Raw genomic sequence first — 14,631 nt, 5'->3', positions numbered from 1 at the left:
ATAACCAGGAGTGGACTAAGGGTATCTGTGGATAGAGGCACAGGTAAGTTGGGGATCACTTTGACTAAAAAAAGGTGAAAGGAATGTAGCATTTAATTTTTCAGCCATGTATTTAAAAACTAGAGAGAAAACTTTTTGATTTTAGACCTGCAAATTGTTCAGCAATGTCATCAAATAGGAGTTGTCTGAACCTTACTTTCAAAACACATCAAAGAAAGCATGTCGAGCCGATCTTGATTAAATCTAGTACGGCATTCATTTTTTTTTTAAGCTTTAATTACGAGAAACTTTTTCCTCCTAAACAATTTGTTCCCACTAGGCTGAGGTAATTTCTAAAAGCATCTAAAAAATTTGGAAAGGTTTCAACCAAACTATTGTAAAGCAAAATGCGATACATCTTCAACTCCTTGCATGTTTTGATATCATTAAAATATATTTGTGTAACGGCCTAAAACCAAAAATGAATCATTAACTTTCCCAAGCTGATTTTAATGTTATTGGAATAATGTGCTGCTAAAGCACCACTATGTTCTATCACTTCCATACAAGTCAATATTTGAAATTTATTCATGAACCCAAATCTGCAGGTCATATCTGAATATTTGACATATCTGTGAGATAAAACTGCTTTTAATTGACCCATAATAGCAGATAGCATATTAACTCCAAATTCACCTATTTCAAGCAGGATAACTTTTTTAAAAGTACTCTCAGTGAACTTTTTTTTTACTCTTTTGACTTCTTTTTTATATATTTCATATTTGGACGATTCTTCCAGATATTTCTCAAATTTATTCAATTCTGTCGAACTTCTGAACGATTGAACATACTGAAACAAGAAATGAAATAAACCAACAGCTTTATTTAAGTCTTAAGAGGCACCTTGTAAAGCTAGTTTTGATTTATTGAATCTTTGTGGTATCGTGTTTAAAATTGCAAGTTTCTAATTCACAGAGGCATTTTCCATGCTGAAGCGCCCCTTATTGAGTTTCGCCTTTTGTACGTTTTTCAGTTACAATGGTATTTATAAAAGCTTGAATATTCTTCTAAGCCTTTTGCAAAGCACTTGTTGCCTCAGCATTTGCTGACCAATGTGTGTCTGATAGTTTTTTAAGCACTGATGTCTTGTCTTTGGCTGGCGCCATTGTCAGGATTGTTCATGTATGAATGGAAGCACTAAAGAATGTGTAGATTTATTACAGAATATCAAAAATATTTTTGCTAACTAAATTTAATGAATTAGTAAAGCAAGGTGTGTAAAGGGCCTACGCCATCACAAAAGTCACTGCAGCGATTTTTAACTCTCAACTTATTCAACTCATAGCTGTTACAGAGTTTTATAACTGTTGTTGTGTTTAAGTGAAACATATATTGTTGAGCAAATCGTTTTTGCTTTCATGTTTTTTTTTTCGAATGGCAGATGATTTTAAATACTTCAAGTAAAAAAAACATGCTATTTTAAAATGTGTGGTAAAATAAATTTGGGGATTAGAGGATTGGAATAGAATGGTCAATTTCTATTTTTACGGCATATACCTTAGGCTTTTTCTTGGGCTCTATCAGGAGAAATTTGCATTTTTAGGTTTATTGTGATATCGATTTGCTCTCATTTAAATCTTGCAAAAATTGAGCTTTAAAGATAAAAGGACCTGCAGCAGCTTTAGCCTTAGTCATAATACCGATCAATGATAAGTAGCATATTAACAAATAGAGTTATTTGTTATTGATTTTTTTGTAAAGTTCGCTGAAACATTAGACTTAATTAATTAAGAACTTGGAGAGGTTTGTAACAAAAAGTCTAAAGCAAAACACTTTTGAATATATTTAAAAAATTTATCAAGTAAATAGTTTGATTTAAATTGTAGGTGTTAGCTTGAACTACGACATCAATGGTTATGTCAAGATTTAATATAGTACAATTGCCAAGGGTAAAAAATTCCTGTGGTCGTTTTGCAATTATTTATTGAAGTAATCCGAACTGACCACGTGTTATCTCAAAAGTGTACAGAGTAGTACAGAGAGATTTTCTTCGATTCTTGCAGAATTATACACCGACCCGGTTTCAAGCTAAAAACTACGTAAAGATCTTTAAATGTTACCAAAAAAATTTTGATTCAACTGTTTTTTAGTGATACCATTGTTTATCCTTCCCCCTATTCTCATAAATTTAATTCAAGTTTAAAAAATTCGTAATTTTGTAAATTAAAAAAATTCGTAAAATTAAAATATTTAATTAAGGTTTATCAAAATTGTTAGTTGTTAAGTTATTAAATTCACTGGGAATGTCATCAAGAAGTGTTTTACTTTAATAACTTCAATAAATAATGGTACTAAAGTCAATTTTGTTACTGCCATCATACAAGTATACTGTTTCTGAGTCTGATGGCAAAGTTATAGGTGTTTCTTCAATATTATATTTTATTTACATTTTTGAGGCAAATAGTTAATATTATCCAGCAGTCAATAAAATAATAATATACATTCAATATTTTAAACTGTATGCAAGTTGTAAAAAAATATTATTGAAAAATGACCGAAAATAATCTAATTTAAGTGAAAAAAAGAACATGTGGATATACCCAGCGGGCACAAGTACCTACAATGTACGAACATTGTAGGTCCAAACGTTGTTCGTTCGTTCTCGGATTAGAAAAGAACCTTTAAATTTTTTAAAATAATAGTTCTAAAATAGCAACTAAACTTCAAATATATATTTAATGAATATTTACAAAAAAATAAAATTTGGCGTTATCAGCTATTTTCTATTATTACATTTAAAAGTTTTTTTTGAGAATCAGCACAACTTATATCTAAAATTCAGTGTTTTTTTAAATGGCATCCAATGTAAAAAAATGGAAAGGTGTTAATAAAAAAGTAAATACACTTTTAGATTCGTAAAGTTAGTATGAGAGAGTTGTTAAACAACATGTTATTAATTTTTCTCTTCTTACAGAAAAATCAACATTGCTTGGTTCTACAACTATTTCTTCTTCATTTGATGACTTATATTCAGTGAATTGTGACAATGAAATATTGGAAAGTCTAAGTACGTCAGACAATTTTTTTATGCGATAATGCTTACTTAAGTGATAACTACTATCCGAACAGTAGTGAGTTTGATAGTAACATTACAGATTGTAGTAAACAATACAGTAGTGATTGTACTAATGAGGATGAGATGTCATCATTAGATAAAAAGCTTGCTCAATATGCAACTATAAATCATTGGACTCATTCATTTGATAATGAACTTTTATCTATCCTTTGTGAAAATGGTTGTTCTCTACCCAAAGATGCAAGAACTCTTTTAAAATTACCAAGAAAACTACCAGTAGAAAGAAAATGTGGTTGGGATTATGCATATTATTTAATATTTAAAGAAATTAAAAGTATTTTAAGTGAAAAAAAGGTTGTTGGTAATATTGTCAAGTTATAAATAAATATTGATTGAATTCCTTTTTTTAAATCATCAAGTATGCAGATGTGGCCAGTTCTTGCATGCTTTGATAATTTTGATATACTTGTTAATGTTATCTTTTATGGTGATCATAAACCAGACAATATTAATAAATATTTGTTAGATTTTGTTATTGAATGAAATGAGTTAAGGTACGCCTGAATTATGTTTAATGGAGGCCAGATAAGCATAGAGATTGAATCTCTTGTTTGTGATGCACCTTCCAGAGCCTTATTAAAGTGCATAGCCCCTCGTTCTGGTTATTATTCCTGAGAAAGGTGCATTATTCATGGAACTCATGAAGGAAGAGTGGTATTTAATTACGATGAACATTTTCAATTGAGATATAAATTACATTTGAACAGTTTGAATATCACAATAATCATCAATGATCAATGTCACCAATAACTGGAATTGGAATTGATTGCATTTATTCTTTCACACTAGATTACATGCATCTTGTATGTTTAGGTGCAATGAGTCGCATCTTAAATTATCTGAAAAAAGGACACGATGGGAAAATATCTGGTGCTCAAATTTTAGAGGTATCTCAAGTATTGGTGAGTAATAATGGATGTATGCCAAGTGAGTTTGCTCGGCAAACTAGAACTTTAAATGCCTTGGATAGATGGAAGTCGAAAGATTTTGACTATTTTTATTATATACTTGTTTGAACATTTTTTGGTCCTAATTTTTGCAATGATCATATTATTAGAAGATGATGATCATCTACGTGTTCAATTTTTAGATTATGCAAATGATTTACTAAAGCATTTTGTTAATGAAGCTAAACATATATATGACCGTACATTTACATTCTATAATGTGCATAATCTTTTGCACTTATTTGAAGACTCTCGTAATCATTAACGTTCTCTTAACAGAATATTAAGTTTTGCTTTTGAGAACTCTCTTTAAAAAATGAAAAGAAACATATGGAATTCTTCCAATCTAATGTCTCAAGTTTCAAAACGACAATCTGAGTATCAACATTGTTTTGGAAATTTACCTAAAAAAAACTTTAGAAATTAAAATTTCTGCAAAAAGAAAATAACTCTTTTATTGCTTTTATAAAGGCTAAAACATTAATGGTACCTTTCAATGTTATGTTATTGTTACTAAATATTTAGACAATGTCTTTGATACTCCAACTCAATCAATGCAGATTAATATATCATTGATTTGCACCAAACAGTATAATAAATTTGTCTAAAGAACTATAAGTTGTGCATATTTTTAAAGAAAATGTGTTTGTTTAAATGAAAAAATAGGTTTTTCAGAGTTTCCATTATTGCACAATGATGAAAAAAATTAATTTTCGGTTTTTTCTAAACTTAAAATGTAAATCTATGAAGAAGCTTATTTATATAAATAATTGGGAGACTTCCTTTTATGTCTAGAACTCTTTCATATTTGTTTTCATCATTATATAAAACTTTTTATGTCTAGAACTCTTTTATATTTGTTTTTATTAAGATATAATTATGATATTATAGCTTCTATTATAAAAAAATAAACGTGTCTTGGTGTAGATCAGTATGGCTGGAAGGGTCAGTTGAAGAAGAGCTGACCATCTCTAAAGTATGGGTTAAAGGAGCTCCAAATGAAAAGCATTTTGCGCAATGACCTAAAAAAATTATTGAGTTAAAAACATGTAAACATCAGTTAACATCTCTGAATGATTGGTTGCTAACCTTATTTAAACACTATTTTATATGGAAAGATAAAAATGTTAGACACATAAAATATTTAAACAAATTTCATATTGTTATGACAAGTACTCGTGAATAGTCAAAATACCTTGAATCTAGAAATACTAATAGAAATAATAAAATGTTTGGCTAAAGCTGACAGCTTTAGCCAAACATTTTAATACTTCTTTTAGTATTTCCAGATTCAATCTGACAACATTTGTTAGAAATTATAAAAGATCAGCTTCTAATAAGTGATAATGTATGCATGTATGTATGTATGTATGTATGTATGTATGTATGTATGTATGTATGTATGTATGTATGTATGTATGTATGTATGTATGTATGTATGTATGTATGTATGTATGTATGTATGTATGTAGGTATGTATGTATGTATGTATGTATGCATGTATGTATGTATGTATGTTTGTATGTATGTATGTATGTATGTATGTATGTATGTATGTATGTATGTGTGCATGTATGCATGTATGTATTTATTTATGTATATATATATATATATATATATATATATATATATATATATATATATATATATATATATATATATATATATATATGTATATATATATATATATATATATATATATATATATATATATATATATATATATATATATATATATATATATATATATAATAAAAAAACTTTGTATATAGTAATATATATTATAATAATATATCATATTGATTTAAGAAAAAACAATTAACAATGGTTGGTGGCAGTTCATTTCATGCAAATGTGAAAGCAATCATATTACTGTAAGTTTGTTAAATACTCTTCTTTAATACCTTAGTTTTAAATAGCGTCTTTAAAATTTTAGATATGTAAAACTATTTATCTGCCTTCAAAAAGTTTAATGATAGCAGTATTTTATCGTTTTTTTAAAAAATAAAATAAAAAAACAGGTTTGACTTCAAATTATCTAATTGCAGTAAGAGAATTTATATAAAAATAAAGTTTTTATAATAGGTTTATGACCAACAAGTTAATGGCTTGTTACAACATGGAGGGCAAATACAAAAAATCCTTTACAAAAAGAAACACCATAAGTTTAATTACAGGTACATTATTTTCACATTTTAAATGTTTTTATTAATAAAATGAATCTATTTAATTTTGAGAGAGTAATAACTATTTAATAAAGTTTAAATATATTTAAAAGATAAGCACGTTTCTTTGGATATATTTAATGTCTTAAGTTATTAGACAAGTTAATTTGTTCTTATCTTGAAAAAAAGTAGTATGGCGTTTAAAATATTTTACTTGTTTTGATCAGTTAGTATGAAATAGTTTTATATTTTAGATTCTATGACGTAGTATACTATACATTAGGGTGGAGTGACTTTCATACTTTTTTGGAAATTCAATTTTAGTAACCCAGAAGTAACTTGAACAGGGTATAATATGAGCTCATGAAAAATTTCAGCCATCCAAATTAAAAAATGGCAAGCTTAATCGACTTAATCGAAAAAAGGCGAAAAAACGCAATATTTCTTAAATTTCACGCTTTTCGGCAATTTATAAAACCAATTAATAAAAATATAAAAACCAGTCAGCAGTTTATTTTTTGAAATAAATTTATTAATAATAAAATGGTCAAATAAATTAACAATAACATATAAAAAATTTATTTTAAATATTGATATATAAGCAATATACGCATTTAAACATTTAATTTATTTTTAGCTAGTTTTTAAACCTCATTTTGACGCACATCTAATAAAATAAAATACGATCAAGTTTTAAACAGCAAACTTAAAATTACTTATATAACTAAACTGTCTGTACAAAGTTTACTTATGTTTGTTATTTTTAGTTTTTTAAAGTTCAATTAGTGGTAATAAAAATAGTCATTGAGACCATCACCAAAATCCAAACATGTTTTTAATTTTTTTTTTATTATACTTAACATTATAAACACTTAAATTCACGAATATAAGATATTAATTGCCAAAGGGATGAGCATATGCAAAATATTTCTAAATTAAATATCTTGCAAATGTTAGTCTAACACTTTACCACTACCCTACTACTGCATTTGGTACTAAATCCTATACAAACTTTCACATTACTCGCAATTAAAAAAGTAAAAGAAATTACATTCATATAAAGATGTTTTATTAACATCAAATGCATTACAAAAATATTTATCAAAAAACCACAAAGTTGTTTTTAGTTTCAAAATATGGTCGAATTTCCCTGGATTTTAGTTTAGTCAAAATATATTTATGAAGAGCTTCTCTGCCATATACTTAGTGACAAGCCTCTGTAACTAATTTGACAAAGCGTTCTACGCTCTGCGCATGAGAAGGAAATTCAGGTAAGTTCAGAACATTTTTAGTTGCAATTGGTGCATCGATTTGATCATCTATCAACCATATTGTTGATGCCGGTTCATTGCTTTTCTTAAAGTCAATTAATTCTGTCCAAAACGTTGCTTGAAAGTACATGTCAATATTAGCAATATTTGTAACAGGGCAATCTTTATCTTTTCAAGTCCTGAGTTTTTCACTGACTAGTAACGCCTATTCCCTTATTTTAGAATCTTCATCTCTAAGCATACAATATAAAAAGTTCTCAGGCAATAGACAATATGAATTAGTTTTTAGATTTTTTAAACAAATATTCTGTATTTCCTCATCTTGCTTTCTTATCTGTTCTGTCATTTTAAAGAATATACTTGGAGAATCCATAAGTTAAAAAGACCTTTTGATAAGAAACCAAATGCATGCATTCACTTGTAAAATAAAATTCACAAGTCTTACATTCTCTAGATATGATGCTTCAGTACGAGTATACAAAGCCATTATTCTAATTGCTAAAGTCAACCATCTTGCGTTGTTTAGTGGACCACTTTTTATTCGAAAAAATGTGGGATTGACAAACCCTTTAGAAATTCCAAGACTATATTCAAACAATAGTCTTTGATCATGACTTAAACCACTAATTACTTCAATCAGAATATTTAGTATCTCCACTGGAGTATCAATTTTGGTAAAACTCACTTGTGGGTTAAGATAGAAATCTATAGAAATTCGTTTCCAATAGATCCTGAAAATTTATTTGGACACTTCGAATTGCCATCAGCTATTTTGATACTTTTCGAACTGGAAGTTCATTGTGATGCAAAGTACATCCAATAAGGTGTCATACTATCATACTCTTTCAGAACATTATATAAAATTTCACGTTAAAGTAAACCAGTTTCACCATTTAACGAAATATTTTTATGAGAGAGATATGAACCATTTTTAAAACTATTTCATTAGTAAAAGTTAAATGATGTTCTTTTTCAGAAACTCTCGACAAACGAGTTTTTCCATTTTCAACGACATCCTTAAACTGAAGAACATTCTTACCATCTTTACCATCAACACCCAAACACACCAAGTTACTTAAATTATTATCAGGTTGATCACCATATCTTGACATTATTTTCTTCTTTTCTCTATAAAACAACTCAAAGTATTATATTAAGCTAAATAATGTATTAAATGGTTTGTAAACAAGCATTTATATGAATTATTAAACAAAGAAATGTACTTATATTTGTCTAACTTACATAATGAAATAGTATCAACCTCTCAATTTTGCTTCCATCTACAACTTGATTCGAATCTCCATGTTTAATGATTTCATAATCAAGAAGTAGAGCATATGCTAGTGCAGCTGCAGCACGAGATGAGACATTATACCTACATATAAAAAACTATGAAATAAATAAAAGAAACTGAAAAAGCAAAATATTTTATCTATACGTAATCCCTTAACATTTTATATTCACCCTCTCCTCTCCTAATGGGCATGAACAATGGTAAAACTTATGATTTTTTTTCCAAGCTTTTAATATAGCATATATAAGAAGTTCTCATCTAAACTTGTTATGTACAAAAATTTTATATTCCTGACAGCCTCCATTGTAAATCTAACAAGTTTAATTAATTTTTATTGAGAACTTTTTAATGGATCATATTCTTCTTCAGAATCATTTACCTCTAAAAATACTTAGTTATTAAAATATTTAAAAAAACAACCATACATCTCAAGCAGCACACGTTTTAGGGCCAATATTTAAAAATTGTTGAAACAAAGCTGTTTAAGCGTTGCCCAAGTATGCAATATATACATATATATATATATATATATATATATATATATATATATATATATATATATATAAATATATATATATATATATATATATATATATATATATATATATATATGTATATATATGTATATATATATATATATATATATATATATACATTTATATATATATATATATATATATATATATATATATATATATATATATATATATATATATATATATATATATATATATATATATGGATATACAAGTATACATATATATGTTACCAAAACATCTGGATCGGATGCTGAAACTTCAGATATGCAACCAGAATCATTCACTGAGTTATAGGCGTAAGGCATTTTAACATGATCGTTAAGCTCTACTTGACCTAGTTTTTCCAAAATAAATGTACCAGATTTTAAATTAGCTATTCCTAGCTGATAAATACTATACGGACCAATCTTGTTTTTCTGGTCACGAATATATGTCCTGTCTTCAGAAGGGACCAAAATATAATTTTTGAAAACAATCAACTACTTTAGTTTAATTGAAGTGAAATCAAAGTATAATAAAAAATTCTTAGTACAATAACTGCAGCTGCTTATTAAAACAACAAATATTCACATATATACAATAATATACAAAAAATTTAATCAAATACCTTTCTAGTTTTACAAATACACAAGATGTGCTTTACTTGGAAATTGATGATGCTACACTTAACATCTCTGTCATTACATTCACAAGTACATGATGAAACATCAAAGAGTTTATCTAAACTCAAGTCTTGATACTCCTTACCTTAAGATTTACAGCGTCCTCGGTTTATAGATTTTACTCTTTCAAAAAGATTTCTTAATTTTCTTAAGATTGAATTTCTCTGAAGAAGAGGTAGACGTGGGTTTACTTTATTTCACAAAGTACTAAGAGAATTCTCAACCTCTTCTAGTAGATTCTGTTTTGAAATATTTTGGTTATTATTTTTAGTGAAATAAAAAACTGACCTACTTGACAAAATGTTGGAAGATCAGCTGAAGGCATTTCTGATGGAGACCTTCGTATTTTAGACTATTTTCAAACGAGTTTTCCTGGATTTTCTCTTAGGCATTTTTACTATAAATTGCTTTGCTATTTATAATTTATAATTTAAAAATTATCTAAAAACAACAATACAACGCGCAATGCGCATGCCCACTTTAAAAAAAAATTAAAAAACGGTGCTTTTCCTCGAAAATAGATTAAGTCTTAATAAATGTAGATTTTTGTAAACCAGCCATTTTCCAGGCATTATTAGCAAGTATATGTTATACATTTTATTATTATTTTTTGATAATCTATTTACTCCAGGGTTACTATAGTTCTGATTCCAAAATCACTCCACCCTACTATACATGAAGTGTACCATTCTAAAAGTTTTTTTCATAATAAATCTTTATGATCACATGATTTTTTTTATTTTTTTTTATTATTCGTTTTAGTCATTTTGCTTAAGTCAAGAAAACGAAAATGTAAAATGTCAAGTAAGGTTCTTTACGTAAAAATGTAAGATATTACAAATATAATAAAGAAATTATAATATAAGAATGATTAAATGTGACTTTGAGTATTTTTGTTCCAAATAGGCTCAAAATCTGTTTTTTCTTCGTATATACGAAAACGTGCAGTAAACAAACTTATTAGACGCAGGTCCAATAGATAGTTCATTACACGTTCTCATTTGGACGTCTGTCAGTATTTCAAATATGAACCAAAATCGTATTCACAATGTACGACCAATTTGGACCAAAACGGAACGTCCAAATTTAATATACATTGTAAGTTCAGATTTGGACGTCATTCAGTATTTCCATTCTGAACCAAAATTGATCTAAAATTGTACTATCCGTCCGCACGTACAATATATGTACGTACGAACGGAACGTACATATATTGTACGTACGTAATCAACATACCCGTGCCCGCCGGGTAATACTTATATCACTTTAGTTTTTTTTTTCTTTTGTCTGTTCTTTTTGCCATTTAATAACATTACAATTGGCCAAGGAGAAGACATTATTTTGAATTATTACCAAGCTCCTTACAATATGAATACTTTATAGATTATTTATTGAAAAATATAAAAAACATAAAACAAATAACAATTAGTTTGAGGTATATTTAAAAAGCGATATTTATGTAAAGAGTAATATTCAATTAAAAAAGGAAAAAATAATATAAAAAAACCACCTAATATGTTCGCATAATTTACAATATATTTATTGAAAAAATTAAAAGTAAAATATATAACTGTTGGTGGTTGGTTAACTATAGATTTAATACTATATTCATGTTAAAAGTTATATTCAAGTAAAAAGGTAACATTAAAAATTGAAGAGTAACTTTATTTGCCAAAATAGTAACATATATGTATATTTTTAAAACTATTTATATAAAATAAAATAAACAACTTTTTATTATAAGTTTAGGAAAAATTTCAAGAATAACATTAAAATTAGATTTACATGAGGATTAAGATACAAGAAAAGAGTAAACACCATAACTACGATAATGAAAAAATGTTGAGACATTTTTTGACATTTTAAATTTTATATTTCATATTTATATTTGACGTCAATCAGAATTGTGGTAAGAAAAAACAAAGTGTTATTAAAAAGATTTAAATTAAGATACAGGTTATCATCAACTTTTGTTGAATAAAATAAAATTGCAATCTTCAATGCATTACATATAAAGAATTAATCTAGTAAGTTATTGAGCGTTTTAATAATTTAAAAAAGATCATTTAATTAAATGCAAGATCTTAACTTTTGATGTTATTTTAAATCTGCATCATACTGTATGTGTGTGTGTGTGTGTGTTTATGTTACATTTCTTGTAAAAATAACCCGCATATGTTATGGGGTTGTAACAAAATGGAACGAGGAAAAAAGAGTTTTTATTACACATCAAATAAAATCTATTTAAAAATGTGAATTGTTGTCAAAACTATAAAAAAAAAATTATAAAATAAAACCAGCTTATTGAAAATAGCTTACTAGACAGATAAATTTGATAAAAAAGATAAATGATTTCTATTTATGGAAACTAAAATAGCAGCGACTTGAAAAAAAAAAATTTTTTTATTAAGAGAACTATGACCAATATTCACAGAAACTAACAATTCCAAAAATTCAATACTTTAATTACTACGTGCCACAACTACCCTAAATAATTCAAAAGAAAAAAAGCTCACTTTCACATCATATTATGTTATTCAAATTTAAGTTATAAGTGTTTTCGGTATCAAACCAATCATTTTTTTGGTTCTCAATAATACGACCTTATTACATTTTTCCAGATTCCGCGATCATTATTCTTGATTCTATTTTTTTCTCTATTTTATAAATTTGTTTAAAGTTTGTAATAAAGATTAATAGTTAATAGTGAAAAAAAACAAAAAAAAAAACAGATTTAAATCAATATATAGCGCATATATATAATATCAAGGTGATTACAAAGTTTATACCAAAAACATTCCATCCAATTGATTTTATTTTTATTTTCTATTAAATATGTCGTCTGTTCGCTGCCATTAAAATGTACAAAATGTTTATGCTTAAAATTTTTGCAGTAATTTAAAACTTACTTTTGTATTAGAGTTTTGGAACAACTAAATAAGTAATTGTCTTTTTTATTAATTATTTATTACTCATTATTTCATTAGGTCACATATTTTAAAAGAAATGCTGTATCCTAATTAAAAATTAATAAAGAAAAAGTTTTCACAATGGTTTGACTCAATACACTAATAAAGTTTTTTTTTTTAAATTACTGAATATACCTCAAAAATACTTTTGTTAATAGCCAGAAAATGGTGTAACCATTTTTTTTCCATATTTGACTCGAAAACTTCTTTAAATTTTTTAAGATGTGACTAATTACTAGTACAATTAAGTATTAAATGTATGCAATATAATTTATTATATAAAAAAGTTTTAATAGAGCGTTAGCACATATGAGAGACTTTAAGTTATATTAAATTTGAGCTTTATATACATTAAATAGTGTTAAAACAAACAGTCAACAATAAAACTATTTTCCTGTTTTATTTGGACAAATATAGTTTTTTTGTTTTTTAACTCTCAGTAATTTAAAAGTAACTAGCGAAAAAAACAAAACAAACAACAAAAAACGCGGTTAACTCTCCAGGCTTACCCAGCTAGCACAAAACGTTCAAGTACCTTCGACAATTGATGCGAACGTTTGAGTTCATTCTATGAAAGTTTATAGAACGTTCTTAAACGTTTAAAACGTTTTTTGAACGTTTTGTGTTTGCTGGGTAGTCATTTGCCATCAAAAACTTTTAGTTTTAGAACAGTAATCTAATTGGATTACGTTGATGCTTTTTTTTTAATTTTATGTGAAAAACAATAAATTTTTTTTATAAAGCGTTTTTCTTTCTAAAATTTAAAAAAGTATTTAGATTAAATTGAAGTCTTTTCATCTACATTCATCAAGTATTAAAATACTCTGTTTTATTATTTAATTATTAAATCTGCAGCCGTTTTTTTATTCAGTGTCTTATTCTATTTTACTGACTAACTAAATGCAAAAAATCACTACTTAATTTAATTCTCTATTGTATAAACATCAGAGCTTCATAATATGACGTTTAAAAATTTAGTTACGTAAACTTGTTTTCTTCAATTTTAATTTATGTTTTAAATAGCTCAAAAATAAACTTAAACTACATAATGTAAATAATTTTGGCCGAATACTACATATATCTGAAATGAGACAAAATCTACAAAATTAGCCCCTGCAAAGAAAACATGGTTTATTTTATAGTATATCTTTTTAGAAGAAACAAATCAGAGTTATAAAATTCTGATACTAGTAAGGTTCCTAAAAAAACACACTTTCCATTTTGCCATTATGGGATGGTAGTTTTGCTCCCACTTTCCCTTTATCGGCAAGTTTTACGAGATTTATTTACAGATAAATATATAGGTAATATTTCCATTATGAATTTTTAAAGTATATTAAAGTTTTTGATCCCTGAATTTCTTTTGCAATATTTACAGCTAAGATGGTTCAAACTACAAATCATAGAACGCCTTGTTTTATAATCTTTGGTGTGATCAAGATATTTAGCCAATATAATTTATACTATATATATATGACCAACTTTCAGGAGTTAACTTTAGAATGCAACAACGTGACAATCATCTTTGCTAACATAACTTATTGTTTCATTTGCAAACTGTAGTAAATAAAGTTGCAATTGTATTTTTTGTTAAAGATGGCGTTCCAACTGTTTCCATGAAAACTAGATGAAGAGCAGTGTCTTGCTTTCATAGAAACACCGAAACAAA

The 14,631-nt window shown here is 26.7% G+C and overlaps 1 protein-coding gene across 4 annotated transcripts in view; it reads right to left on the bottom strand.

Annotated features, from left to right (window-relative positions):
- LOC136091562 (hemicentin-1-like) overlaps nt 1-12,885 on the bottom strand; it is a 160,077-nt gene extending 147,192 nt beyond the window's left edge. For all 4 annotated transcript variants that reach the window (XR_010644080.1, XR_010644081.1, XM_065819247.1 and 1 more), the window contains exon 1: nt 12,783-12,885. Coding sequence is in view for 2 of the 4 variants with exons in the window: in XM_065819247.1 (XP_065675319.1) it covers nt 12,783-12,791 (9 nt within the window). In the remaining 2 variants the exon portion in view is untranslated. The remainder of the gene's footprint in view (nt 1-12,782) is intronic.
- Between the last annotated feature and the right edge of the window lie 1,746 nt (nt 12,886-14,631).

The sequence above is a fragment of the Hydra vulgaris genome, chromosome 15 (genome assembly GCF_038396675.1).
Source record: "Hydra vulgaris chromosome 15, alternate assembly HydraT2T_AEP".
Lineage (NCBI taxonomy): Eukaryota > Metazoa > Cnidaria > Hydrozoa > Anthoathecata > Hydridae > Hydra > Hydra vulgaris.
Note: the sequence above shows the minus strand (reverse complement) of the source record. Positions and strands in the feature narration are given on the sequence as shown.